General features: G+C 36.6%; 1 protein-coding gene across 5 annotated transcripts in view; it reads left to right on the plus strand.

The window, feature by feature from the left end:
• Positions 1–1,278: 1,278 nt before the first annotated feature.
• LOC149548098 (uncharacterized) overlaps positions 1,279–14,195 on the plus strand; it is a 213,162-nt gene continuing 200,245 nt past the window's right edge. For 2 of the 5 annotated variants that reach the window (XM_089792119.1, XM_089792120.1), the window contains exons 1-2: positions 1,281–1,870; positions 2,045–2,151. Coding sequence is in view for 2 of the 5 variants with exons in the window: in XM_089792117.1 (XP_089648243.1) it covers positions 1,716–1,870 (155 nt within the window). In the remaining 3 variants the exon portion in view is untranslated. Of the gene's footprint in view, positions 1,871–2,044; positions 2,152–14,195 lie in introns of all 5 variants that reach the window. The other 3 variants (XM_089792118.1, XM_089792117.1, XM_089792121.1) reach the window with 3 other exon arrangements.

Below are 14,195 nucleotides of genomic sequence, written 5' to 3' on the forward strand. Positions count from 1 at the left end.
GTCGAAGAATAAAATAAAATATAGAAAAGAGAGGAAGATAACCTAAAAGAAGATAAACGTTAGAAAAGAAGAGATAATAATAATAGGTCACAAACCAAGTTGTATGCCTATGGATTAAGTTGATTGCCTAAGAAATGAAACCAAATATTGTTTTTGTATTCATTTGCGACAATAAAGATATATTAATTTCTTTTCTTAATGTTGTAACATTTCAAAACCCTGAAATAGTTTGATGAATCCACGAACTCAAGAGTGAATGTGTTTGAAATTTCTACTTTGAAATAGAATAAAAACAAGACATTGATTAGCTATTTGATATGGAGATCTAATGAGAAATGAGAATCTTAAAGTAATCTTTGTTAACTTCTACATAAAATTACAACAATTTACACAATGATCTATACATAAAGAAATTATTTTGGGAAAAGTTCACATGGATTTCATTTTCACCAATACATATTACTATACAAAATTTAAATAATGTTACTTTCTTAGCCATGCAAAATAAAAATCACAAGAGAATACTACATGTAATTTTCTGTAAATGTGAACATAAGGGGAAAAGTGATTTTTTCCAAGTTCCTTTACTCCATTTTCATCAATTGAGGCAATTTTTTCACTTTGCTTGTAGTTGTAGGTTACAGATTTAGCAAAGCTTTGGACAAAAGGCCCATATCACTCCACACTCCAACAAACGACTTAGAACACTCTACACTACCAACACCCCTTTTCGATTCTTGACCTAATTCCAAAAGCCAAAAGCCTTCACACCATTACCTTCTCCAACAAACAACCTTGAAAATTGTTGTTAACAATTTATACAAACTCACAAAAAGATGTAAGCCAAAAGCCTTCACACCATTACCTTCTCCAACAAACAACCTTGAAAATTGTTGTTAACAATTTATACAAACTCACAAAAAGATGTAAGGGAACAAAAATGTAAATTTCCATGAAAAAAATAAAGATTGATTTTTAGAGATTTCAAAAAATAATTTTATTAAATGTATTAGAAAATCAATCCAAAAAGAAAAAAAAGAGAGCAAAACTATAGACTTAATCAATAAAAATATATTCACTTAATTTCTATATTTACGTTTATTTTAAATACTAATTTAAAAAATTGATGTTAACTCTAAATTCTTCGTAATTAATTCCTTGAAGTTAAAAACGTCAATCAATAAGTTTATAAATTTTCTTTACAATGTGAAAAGGAAGATTATTTTCTTTTCTTTTTTAAGATCGTGAGTATGATCGTTAATAGGAGGGATATTATAACGACCGCGGTATCTGTGAATGCATGTGCAACACGCAGCAAGGGGAGACAATTTTACTCTCCACCTAGCTGCCAATGCATGTGCAACACGCAGCAAGGAGAGACAATCTTACTCTCCAACTACCTACCAATGCGCATGCAACACGCAGCAAGGGGAGACAATCTTCCTCTCCAACTTCCTGACCGTGTGTTTAGGCGCCCTCGAAGGATTGAATTGTTGTCGCTAAACCTTCCTAGCCTGTCATAAAGACTTTTACAAAATGTTTGCGCATTATCTCAAATCGAAACGGGGATTGTACGTGCCTTCATTCGTGCATATGTTTGGCTATGCACTGATAAACCACACAGCTACGCAACTCTCCGCATTCCATTATAGATGTGTTAAATTCTTCGCTGAACAATTCATTTTTTTTAAACTTTGAAAATCTAAAGACCTTGTATGAAAGATTGCCACCTTTGGCGTGGAGCGCCATTTTCGCGTCCACTTTACTTTCCATCACAATTCGAAGATCTCGTTTTTATCAGCATTCTCTGCACCGCTGTGGTTCTTAATCCTACGGAATTGTGCTCTCAGACCTCCATTTCTGTTCCAAGGTAAACTCTACTGTTTATTTTGTAATGTAATTTAAGCCTTCTTTTTTTAATCAATTTCGTCAGCGTGACGAGATGGATCGGCTTCTTTACTTTGCAAATTTGGGAAAACCAGAAATTGGTATTGCCAAGCCCCAGTCTATTCCAAAATATTAATCTGCAACTATAAAATTGTAGAATATGCTAGAGTGGGCTGTGGTTCAATGGTGGGCTACTAGTTACTGTTTAATCATTGACACTGGTTCGAGCCAAGTCACCCAAGGTGCCTTCCAAATTAAAATCTGGTATGTAATAAATAGTTTAATACTATGCCAAAAATTGTAGCATAATCTCTGGCAATCTTATTTCAAATGCAAAAAAAATTGTAATACAGAATCGCTGGTAACTCTAACAATAAAGCAAGCCTAAATGTTCAGTAGCCAATTAAATAACCTAGCTTTTCACCAGATACATTAGAAGTACCGGCACCTTTGTTTGGCGCTGCTAGAATTGTATAAAGCTTTCACCCACTTAAATACAGAACTACTGGTACTACATTCAAGAAGGCCTAAATGTCGAGTAATTGCTCAAATAGTCCGACTCTTTCACCAAATACATGTGAAATACTTAAAGTTTTCACTCGCTTATGTGGAATCATCGGTAATGTTAAAAATAAAGGAAGCCTAAATGCCGAGTAATTGCTTATAAAGCATGTCTCTTTCCCCAAATTCATGAAAATTTATTATACCTTTATTCGGCCCTGCTATACTTGCATATAGCTTTCACATAATCAATACATTATTGCTGTTACAATAAAGAGATCCTGAGTGTTGAGTAATTGTTTAAATGGCCTGGCTTTTTCACTAGACACAAGGCAAGTGCTTCCACTTTTGTTTTGCCCTGTTATTTGGTATGAAGCATTCATTATATGTGAGTTCTGCTTTTAATGTCACAACTTCAAAATGTGACAATTATTCGATGAAATGATTTTATTCTCTAGTGAGGATTTTTTGTGGAAATACTCTCAAGAAACTAAATGTAGATAGAGCTGGTATAATACTACAATCATTATTATGTGGGCTGTTCATTATCACGAGTTGAAAGGTAGGTCACCCTGCAATACGTTGAGCTCATTGTCTCATATGCCGGACTGTGAGAAGATGCTGATTGCTTAGTTGAAACAAGGTGAATCTCTTTTCATAATTTTATGCCATTAAGACTTTAGGCATAGCAGGCAAGCAAGGTTTTTCAAAGATGCAGGTGAAACATGACAATATGGAACTTATTATTACGAACGTACACTGATTGCTGTGGACAATGGTTCCAACAAAGGATAAGGGATGATGTAAAGTTGGTAATTGGATACTGAATTTCTAAGGGTTCAGTATTTTTTATCACTAGAGCTCATGATATACGAAAACCATGAATGCAGAAACATAGAATAAATTCACTTTTAAGAAGTTAAAATTAGATTAGCAATTAAGTTTATTTTATACAGATTTGAAACCAAAAAGAGAATGAAGAGGAAGTTTGCTACGGGGAAATAGAGGAAAGAAAATAAAGTTATACAAAGTTTAATAATTGTTTTACAAGATTAAAGCATGAAAAATTAGAAATGGGGTGATAATTGTATTATGAATGAACTGTTAAATAGAGTTTATAAATGCTAATAGTCAAAGTTTAGTGGGAGGGCATGGAGCCAATAGTTTTAAAATTGATTTAGGATCTCCTTTATGGAGACGCCACAAGAATATCACAGGTTGCAGGATGTGGCTCATGTCTTTGGAAGTGTAACTATCATCAAAGTAACAAAGGCAAACCATTCAATAGCTCATATTCCTATGCCAAACTTTATTTTATGGGCCCTTCTAGCCAAGGAATGATGATGTGCAAGGGCAATGATGGGAAGGGGATGTCTAATTCACCAATAAATTCATATGTAAAAGAACAAGATGCTTCTAATAAATTGGTTAAAAGAAAGATCAAGAGAAAGTTCTTATCAACTTCCACCTAGAAAGAAAAAAATGCAATTACCCGTTGAACCAATTGTATCCTCCAAACATCCATTCTTGCAAATACCTATACCGTGAGAGTGAGAGGAAGAGGAAGAGGAAGAAGTAGAAATTACTGCTAGCAAAAGAGGTCCAGTGGACACTGCATTTAAAATGGAAGCAAGAGAGCTTGTTGAACAAGCAACTTGATAAGATCATCAATCATATTGGAAGGAAATGATGTTCCGGCTGATTACACATGTCCTGGGTATGAGAAGGTGCATAACACTCTACTGCAAATAAGAGAAGACTTCTGTAGAGAGAGTATTTAACCAATTAGAAATTCTTGGAAAACTTTAGGTGTTTCTATTGTTTCTGATGGATGGAAAGATATAAAAAACCAGCCATTGATCAATGTGATTGCAATGTCCCTCAAAGGGACAATGTTTTTGGAGGTACTTGGCTGTGAAGGGGAAGTGAAAGATTTACAATCCATTTTCAGAATTCTCATTGAGGCCATAGAGATGCTGGGTATTGAGAGTGTGGTCCAAAATGTGGGTATAGACAATGCCAAAAATTGTAGGGGTGCAGGTGCTTTGGTTGAGGGCTAGTATGACAATATTTTTTGGACACCATGCACCGTATGCTCCCTCAATTTGGTCATGTACTGAATTGGTACTCCACTGCCTTGATCTTTTGGGCCCTCTCTAAATCTAAAGCCTTCTACACACCCCATTGGTTGGAAATAATCATTTGGCTCAATGTCCTTTGCACCTTGACCAGTTGTCTCATAACAATAGTATGAGACACAAATTAGGTCTCGACTCTCAACAACCTAAGCAATTTAGTAACAATATGTCAATAAAATTAAGCAAACTTATATATAATTTGATGATTGAAAATTACATAAAATTTATTTAAAATTTAAATAAATTAATTATAACTACAATTTACCTTCAATAACTCCAATTTGGAGAATGATTTGAATATCGATTGTGACATATGATGGTTCATCACAAACATCAATATCTATTCCCCCTCTCAGTATATTTGCTTTACCCAACCTATTGGTTTTGGATGATAGTTGGTAGGCTTGTATGCTTGTATTGCATTTCACCGAGCCTATCATGACTTTGATTTGCTTTGTTGATATAGATAAACCCTGTTTGGGAGATTTGTATGATGACATGGACAAGATTTGTATGATGACATGGAGACCTTGTGCAATAAGGTGGAAGGTATCTTTCATCATTGTTGGGAGAAGACGAGAACCCCATTGTACCTCCTTGCATAGGCCTTATCTTTGATGTACTATATCGAGGGAATACTTGCTATGCCAGATAGAGTAGCACCATATGTGGATGAAGAAGTTGCTATGAAGTGCTAGAAAGATTTTGCAAGACTCTTCCCAGATGAAGAAATGCACAAAAAGGTGAGGACAAAATCTGGCTTAGTTGCCTTTGGAGGTAAACTTGGTCCAATTGCAATAAAGGACCAAAGAGATATGGGAGCTATCACATGGTTGTACCTCTATGGTCAACCATTTAAGCATTTACAACCTCTTGCAATTAAGGTCCTCTCACAAATAAGTTTCTTTTTTACCACTTGTTTTCTAATTCTATAATTTGTTTTTCATTTTTATGTTTAACTTTAATTTTGTGGACATTGTCTAGGTTGCAAGTTCTTCTATTGAATGGAATCGGAGTACATACTCCTCTCTCCGCTTAATGAAGGATAATTGGTTGGGCTCATAAGAAGCTGAAGACTTGGTTTACGTTCATACCAACTTGCGTCTTTTTTCATGTAAGGAGGACCACTACATGGAAGGGGCAGCCAAACTTTGGGATGTAGAACCTCAGTGTGTGAACTTAGATGCAACGACTCAAGATCTTATTACAATAATGGATGACAATGGTGATAACATCATGGCACATGGTGCATCCAGCACAAGTGGAACTATTTTGAGTTCAAATGATTTTGAACTTGCAGAAGTTGGAGGGGTTGGAGATGATGAGATTTTTGCCAATCCAAATGATTCTGATTCGGATTGATGAACATTGAATTATGAGCTATATTTTGATTTGTAATTGTAAAGATTTTCTGATTTTGTGAAATATCCTTATCCGGATATCTTTCCAAAATTAATTAGATTAAACACACAAATTGAAAACAATATCTACATGTAGCAGTTTTCAGATCCAAATCCAACAAATACTCATATAAATAGTCTCAAAACTGTCATTGTATTATAAAACCAGCAATACAATAATTTCATAAAATCCAATCTTAAAAATAGTAGCAATACTGTAATGTCCCTGTTTTTGGCGAGTTTGTGTAGTTAATGGAGTTAGGTCATCATAGCGACCCTTGTGAGCTGACATGGTGATCTCAGGGTCTTGGGTGTGGATTTACTATTTTTAGTAAGTCTATTTTTGGCGGTATTATGGGTGGCTTTGGTAGTTGGGCGTCACCTATAGTGGATGTGATAATCAATTGCTTGAGCTCTTATTTGTTGATTAATTATTAAGGTTACATTATTATAATAATATTTTATTATAATAATGATATTAAGAGATATTACAAAAATAGCTGAGTTCGAAAGTTCCAAGAGCTAAGGGCCCGTTTGGTTGCTGGAATAGTAATAGGAAATTAGGAATATGTTTTCTATTTTCTTTTTGGTGCGTCAATTGGAATAGGGAAGAGGAATACATATTCCCATTTGCCCCTAAAATGAGCTTATGTCCATTACAAAAAATAGCTATTATTGGAATAGTTCCTATTCCCAATATGCATTCCTATGCCTGCAACCAAATGGGCTAAGCTCTTTTGGGAAACTTTCACATTTTAAGAAGTTGAGTTCTTTTGGAAACTTTTGTCAACAAGACATTATAAATATGAGCTCATTTCATTGGGTAAAGTATGTTGGAATATTTATTTTCTTTTGTTGCCTTTGTGGCTTTTCTGAGGTTCTAAATTGTGTTGCCCTTGTTGAAGTATAAGGTTTAAGTCTGAGATTATGAGAAGTGCTTGGCAATCTACAACTGTGGTATTGTGGATTGCCTATGTGGGAATCATTGCGAGTGTCTTCCTTATTGTCCTTATTGTGGTTAGGAAGAGATATGTTTGGTGGAGTTATCAATAATTTGTTTGCAAATTGGGAGGCTTCTTTTTGTTTACGCTATTGCTTGAAGACATTGGAGAATTGGTGGCACAATTCAATAGGGATTTGCATTGTTTGCTACCATCGGGTGCCTGATAATTGCCAATAAGTCTGATATTGGGTAATTTCATTACAAATAAGTGAATTAGTTTGATTTCAAGTGGTCCGGAAGCAATATTTATATATCACAAACCCGTGTTTGTTTGTTAGAGACTGTTGGGAGCCTTGGAGACTACCATTTTTCATTTCTGGGTATTATTTGTCATAAATTTGAACTACTGTTTCATATTTTGAGGTGCCAGTTGCTTTATATATGCTTGCCAATACCTGTTAGGCAGCGTTTTCATAGATTGGGAAAGCTGCATGTGGTGTGGAGGCCAGACATCCAAGAATTCCAGGCCTGCGAATTGGATTTAGGGTCTGTGGCTTACTATTTCAGAGCCAACGTATGAACTTAAGGCCTGTGGTTGCAAGAGGAAGCCTGCATTTATGCTTGAGACAGCCACATTGACTGTGGTGGCTTGGTCAATGAATTCTGGGAGCTGCGAACTGTTAGAGGAGAAATCAATTTGTCAAAGGCTGTGTGGATTTGTAGAGATCATCATCGTGCCTTTAATCAGGTTCCCCATAATTATATTTGTCTTTGTAATTCTAATTGCCATCACTCACAACAGCAATTAGATTTGAATTCAATAAAGGTGGATGTTAGTGCAACAAAGTTTGTTAATGCTAGTTAAGTTTCAGCATTGAAGTTCACCATAATTGGTTGCATAATGAGTTATGATTTTTCTGTTCAAATTATTTTAGAATTCCATATATGTCTGTTCTGAATTTGACTACAAAGATTTTTCATAATATTGAGTTAGCTTGCAAAGTGTTTGTCAAAAATGCCAAATTTCTTGAATTTGTCAAGAAATTGGAGTTGTTGAAGATATAACCAGCTGGGGGTTATTACAAACAGTCAGATCGGTAAACACTAGAAAAGAACCTATAAATCCATATGTGAACTCCATTATAAGTTCATTACGATTGATGAACCGGGTTTGCACCCAATCTACCAATGAGTTTGCACCCAATCCACCAATGAGCCTGAAGGTTTCCATCCCAAGGTTCTGAAAATGAAAGCTGAATGCTTCCAAAATTTTCCACGAGAAAACTGAATCCAAATCCAATTTCTAAGCATAATCTGAAATGAACCTAGCTTCCTTCTTTAATTTGCAAAACTGTAACTGTTGAGCTGCCTCCTTCCACCTTTTGTCCTTTTCCTTCTGTTTGCCACCTATTTTTATTTGCAATCTTAAATTGACTTTATAAAGTTTGCATTTTAGCTCCCAATAAAGTCAATTTTAATATTTAATTGATTTGGCTAACAATTTCTTGAGATTGCTTGTCCTCAAGCAATCATTTATGTGCAAGTCAATATCAGGATTTGATATCAACGTATAAGTCGCTCTATAGTGTGTTATGTAATTCTTGAAATTAGGACATGATATATTGTCAATCCAAACACAAATGAAGCTCATCCATCCGTAGTCAACTTGAGAAACACTGTAGCACTTGCCTGTTGCATTACTTTAAACACGACTGTGCCAAGTCTTAAACAGTGAGGTGACTCGTCATAGTCCACTAAATGCAAAGCATTCATCTATTCAACTCTTGGATCCCAAATCAGCCTGTCAACATGATTCTAGGAGTAGAAATAGGTGTCCATCAATCCACCGTCCTCTTGAATTAGTCAATTATATAAGTAGGTCCCCATGAGGCTGCTAAAGACAACTCTTGTACTAGAAAGATAAAAATGTACCACAAGGTGAGATGTCTCCACGAATTTGCCTGCAATAGGCCAAGCCAAATCTGAAATAGACCAAATAGAGCAGCCACTAATAATTGGACTAGTTATAAAGATAAAATCACCAATTAATTAATAGATAGCTGCCATCTCATGAAAGCTCAATGACAAATCTCTAGACAAACTGTAGAAGCCCTCAGTACACATTAAGGACAACTCTGAATTTTCAGGTTCACCATAAGTGTATCAATCAACTCTTCACCTCCATCAACGAAATGATTAGTATCACATTAAATTCTGAAACTACTATTAGTAGGTTCATCTTTATCCTCATGATGTTGTGAAGCTATATAATTGTTGTTATAAATATTAGAACTTTGGTGGTTCCCCTGCATTCTCTCTTCACTCATTACAAACACCCTTTTACTAAAAGTATTATGCATTGGCATAAATTTCCAAAACCTTGAAGACTGCCGATAGACTGTTTAGACTCAGTTATCAAAGATGTTGTCATTGATCTCAAGACACAAGAAGGAACTAAGACCGATAGGGAGCAACAACTTGCAAGGAAAATTGATGTGCAACTCTAGTTCACAAGGGTGATCAGAGAGAGATGAAGTGCAAGCCCAACAGAGGCGATGACTAAGGTGACCCACTTAGACGAAAGCATGCTAAGCGAAGATAGTATGAGCAGAAGGATACCGAGCAAAAAGTAAAGAAGATCGACCAATGACCACGCAAGTTGGTTTGATCAAGTCAGAAAGGAAAGTATGGAGAAGGATACCCGTGACTACTACGTCATGAAGAGGGTAGGAGTGCATTCCTCATTGCACTTAATGGTGATGGGTTAACATATTGAGGATGAATCAGAAGAATTTAAATTTGAATTCTTTCCAACAAGAGCAAGCCATCAAAGACAGATTACACTGGTGACTCCTATATGAACATGTTACATTTGACAAGAGTGACACACTATTGCTATAGAAGTTAAGCTAGAAGTAGGGGTGGGAATTTAAATTTTGAATTCACAGAGTAGTACTTCAAAGCCAAGCAAGAAGGAAGTATAAACGAAGACAATTGAAAGAGAAAAGGTCAGACTGCTGAATGATTAGCTAGAGAGCCAAGAGAGATGGGCTAAAGTAATCTCAAAGTGTGAAGGAGAGTGATAGAGAGAAGTCACTCCCAAAGAGATAATGAATGTGCCAAGGAGAAACTAGTAAGCCAAAATGACACGAGTGTGATCATGCACAAGAGCAAGCAGAGCCAAGCGCACAATTGATTGAGTTTGAATTTGTAGAGCTAAGAGAAAGTAGAGCATAGTTTGAGATGGGTTAGAAGAGCTAAAGAAGGATCTATCTCAACCTAAGTGTAGTAGCTACTTTGTTATATCACTCCCTATTGTTTACTAATCTCTACAAGAGTAAATCCCATTGAGGGTGGACCCTAATAGGTTCTTTGTATCAGATTCCCTAACATGGTGACACATTAACTTGTGTTCAAAGTCCTTTAACCATGCTGCTCCTAATAGTGCAAGATTCTAACAGGTCTTATCAAAATGCCTTAGCTCGGTTGCGCTTGACAATGTCTTTGTAATGTTCTAACAAAGATAAGCTCTTGACCAGGCGCACTTCAGGAGAGTGCTAGTTTTGTGAGGATTGACTCACACATTGTGGCTTTTACCCCAGCTAGGTTCCCACGAGATAAATATTGTGTTATATGTTGCTATGTTCATGTTCTTTATTTTTACTTAATCCCGACTAGTTAAGTTGTAGCCAACACAAACCTGTAGACTAGTGTGAAGTTTGGTAGAGACTGAAAAGTTGAAATTAGTAAGTATATTGATTCATTGCCCCCTCTCAGCATACTGACTTGTGTTTAGACCAACAATTGGTATTAGAGCCTAGGTCCTATGAAGTAAAAGAGTTCAATAACTCAAGGAAAAGATCTAGATGTTTAAAAGAGATGCACCGAAGTTTTCCAAGGAAAACTATAGTTCATGGTGTAGGAAGATCCGTTTGCACCTGAGAACTCTTGGTGATACTTATTGAACCTACGTAGAGGTCAAATATGTCGAACCTTCAATCCAGATTAATTGAAGGAGATAGAAATGCACACAGCCACAATGGATGCTCTAGCATGCACCTTGTCCTACTCTAAGTACAAAAACATTGAAGACCTGGAAACAACATGTGAGATGTGGGAGAAGCTCAAAAATCGCCTATGGTGGGGATAAGAATGTCATGAAGACTAAAGTTGAAAGCTTGAGAGGAAAGTTTGATGACATGAGGATGCAAGAAGGCAAAGGAATTGAGGCCTATGGCAAGCGAGTGAAGGATGTTATGGAAGCCATCATAGTATCTGAAGGTGTACTACAAGAACCTTGCAACCTGAGCGAGTTATTAAGAACCTTGCAACCTGAATATGCCATAAGGGTGTTAGCAATTTAAGAGGTTAGAACAATACACAAGATGGAGGTATCTCTTGATGCCTTGATAGGCAAGCTTATTGCATTTGAGCTTAGCAACTTAGACAACAGTCGACCACTCACGGTTGAAACCGCATGAAAAGCATCAGTTGCACCAACTACAACACAAAAGGGAAGGGAGGAGGCAAGTACATCCATCTATAAAAGAGAACTGGAGAGTCTTCATGTTGAGGAAGCCGAACAAAAAGAGCTCGAGGCTCTGTTCGCAAAAAGAGTGGTTAGAGTCAAAGGGAAGTAAAAAGGTAAGCTTCCATTCCAATGCTTTAACTACGAGAAGGTAGGACATTATGCTACCAGATGCCCAAAACCTGTCAAGAAGGAGACCAAGAATTGGAGGGAGAAAAACAATTGAAAGGGAACCAAAAAAAGGTGGCCAAACTCCAAAAGAAAGGAGAAGAAGCGACGCTACATTGCTGAAGAAGGTGTGACTGATGAAGAGTCAACCAATGATGATGATGATGTGAGGATGAAGTATCCTTTGTTGCCATTACAGAGGAAAGGGTGGAGAGAGCCCTGATAACCGACAATAGTATCCACAAGAATTGGATAATAGATAGCAGTTTATTGCACCGTATGTTTGATGATAGGAGCAAGTTCTACAAGGTCGAGGCCTACAATGGAGGAATGGGGAAGTTCGGCAACAACTCACTGTGCACAATGATAGGTAAGGGTACTGTAGCCCTAAATGAATCCACTACCTGTGAAGATGTATATCTAGTCAAAGGATTGAAATGTAACATGTTAAGTGTGGCCTAGCTAATGGACAAAGGTTATAAGTTTGAGTTTAACAAAGGGTCGTGTAGAATATTTGACAAGACAGGCAAACTCTTAGCTACTAGAGAAAAAAGAAAAGGTAGTTTTTTCTACTTTAATAGTTCTGACAATACTTGCATGGTAGCTAAAAATGATAATTGTTGGTTATGGCATAGAAGGTTATGTTATGTGAACTTTGAAAGCATTGCCAAAGTAGGAAGGAAAAACTATGTAAGGGGTTTAACCCTATACTAAACCAAACAATGTTGTGTGTAAAGATTGTCAATTAGGAAAGATGGCAAGTTCTAGTTTTTCTAGCAAGTCACTCACTTCTTAACAAGTTCTATCTAGTTCATACTTACTTTTATGGTCCCATGAGGAGGAAGAGTGTATTTGGTGACAAATACTTCATGTTATTTATTGATTTTTCTTCTAGAATGATGTGGACTATCTACTTAAAAGAAAAGTTAGAAGCCTTCCACATGTTCAAAGTCTACAAGGAAAAAGTGGAAAGGGAGACCGGTAGAACATTGAAATGCTTGAGATTAGATCGGGGAGGTGAGTATACTTCACAAGAGTTTGGAAGCTATTGTGAGGAGCATGGAATCGAAAGATAAATGTCAGCTCCTAGGACACCTCAATAGAATGGTGTTTCCGAAAGAAGAAACATAACCATCATAGGTTGTGCTAGAACATTGACGATTCAAAATAATGTTGCACAGATTTACCTGAGAGAAGCTGAAGGCACAACTGTGTACACCTTGAACAAGGTACAAGTGAAGAAGGGAACAAAGAAGATTCCCTATGAACTGTGGTTTGGTCATACACCATCTGTTAGTTATTTCAAGGTATTCAGAAACAAATGCTACACCTAGAGAGATGAATACCAAGCAAAGTTTGAGCCCAAAATTGATGAGGGTATCTTTGTGGGATTCTCTACCAAAAGAAGCACATACCGGTGTTTGAACCTTTGGACAAATAAGACTATAGTCTTCCAATGTAAGGGTAGATGAGTTCTCAAAGAAGAACGAGGAAGAAAGCAAGAAAGAACCAGAAGACTCCAAATAGTTTGAATACATACCATTAAGTGATATATTGGAGAGAGTATCAATAGAAGAGGAACGTGTACTAGTTCTGGCAAAAGGAGCTCAACATGAAGAACAAAGAGCAGAAGCACCTAAAGGGGTTCCCATTGCTAGCAAAATATGTAAGAAGGCACTGCTCAATTGACTGGATCATTGGAAATAAAGATTTTGGAGTGATGACCAGGAGAAAGGCCAGAGAGATAGTATGTTTTCTCTCACATATGGAGCCCAAAGTTACAAGGGAGGCTCTAAAAGGTGAAGACTAGAGAAAGGTCACAGAGGAGGAGATTGATCAAATAGTAAAGAATGATACATGTATCTTGTTTGCCTAACCAGAGGACAAGAATTTCATTGGTACAAAGTGGGTGTTTTGAAACAAAATGAATGAGGATGGAGAGGTAGTCAGAAACAAAGCCAGACTTGTTTGCAAAGGATATGCGCAAGAAGGCATAGACTATAGAGAAACCTTTGCACCGATAGCCAGACTAGGAGTCAAAATACTTCTAGGATTCGTAGCCTACAATAACATTAGAGTGTACCAAATGGACATAAAATCTGCATTTTGAATGGAGTTCTAGAGGTGGAAATGTACACTGAGCAACTTGAGGGGTTTGAGAATGGACAAGGTAAAAATCAAGTATGTAGATTGAGAAAATCCTGATATGGATTGAAACAATCACCTAGATCATGGTATGAGAGGCTGCACTCATAGTTGATAAAGATTGGGTTTGTAAGGACAAGTGACAACTACAACTTATACATGAAGCAAGAAACAAAACACAATTTGTTGATTGCAAAGATATTTGTAGATCATTATCTTTGGATGAGATGATAAGCTAAGTGCTGAGTTCACTAAAGCCATGAAGAGAGTTTGAAATGTCTATGATTGGAGAAATAATTTCTTGATCAGACTTAAAGTATCCCAACTGAAAGGAGGGATCTTCATAGGGCAAACAAAATATGTGAAGGAAATCTTGAAGACATTTGGAATGGAGGAAGCAAAACTAGTGGGAATTCCAATGGTGACTGATCGCAAGCTATCAAAGGAGGACGAGTGATTGGTAAGCTACAATATGTTGTGCACAA

Source organism: Cupressus sempervirens, chromosome 7, assembly GCF_028749045.1.
Source record: "Cupressus sempervirens isolate cs-2001-9-10 chromosome 7, ASM2874904v1, whole genome shotgun sequence".
Lineage (NCBI taxonomy): Eukaryota > Viridiplantae > Streptophyta > Pinopsida > Cupressales > Cupressaceae > Cupressus > Cupressus sempervirens.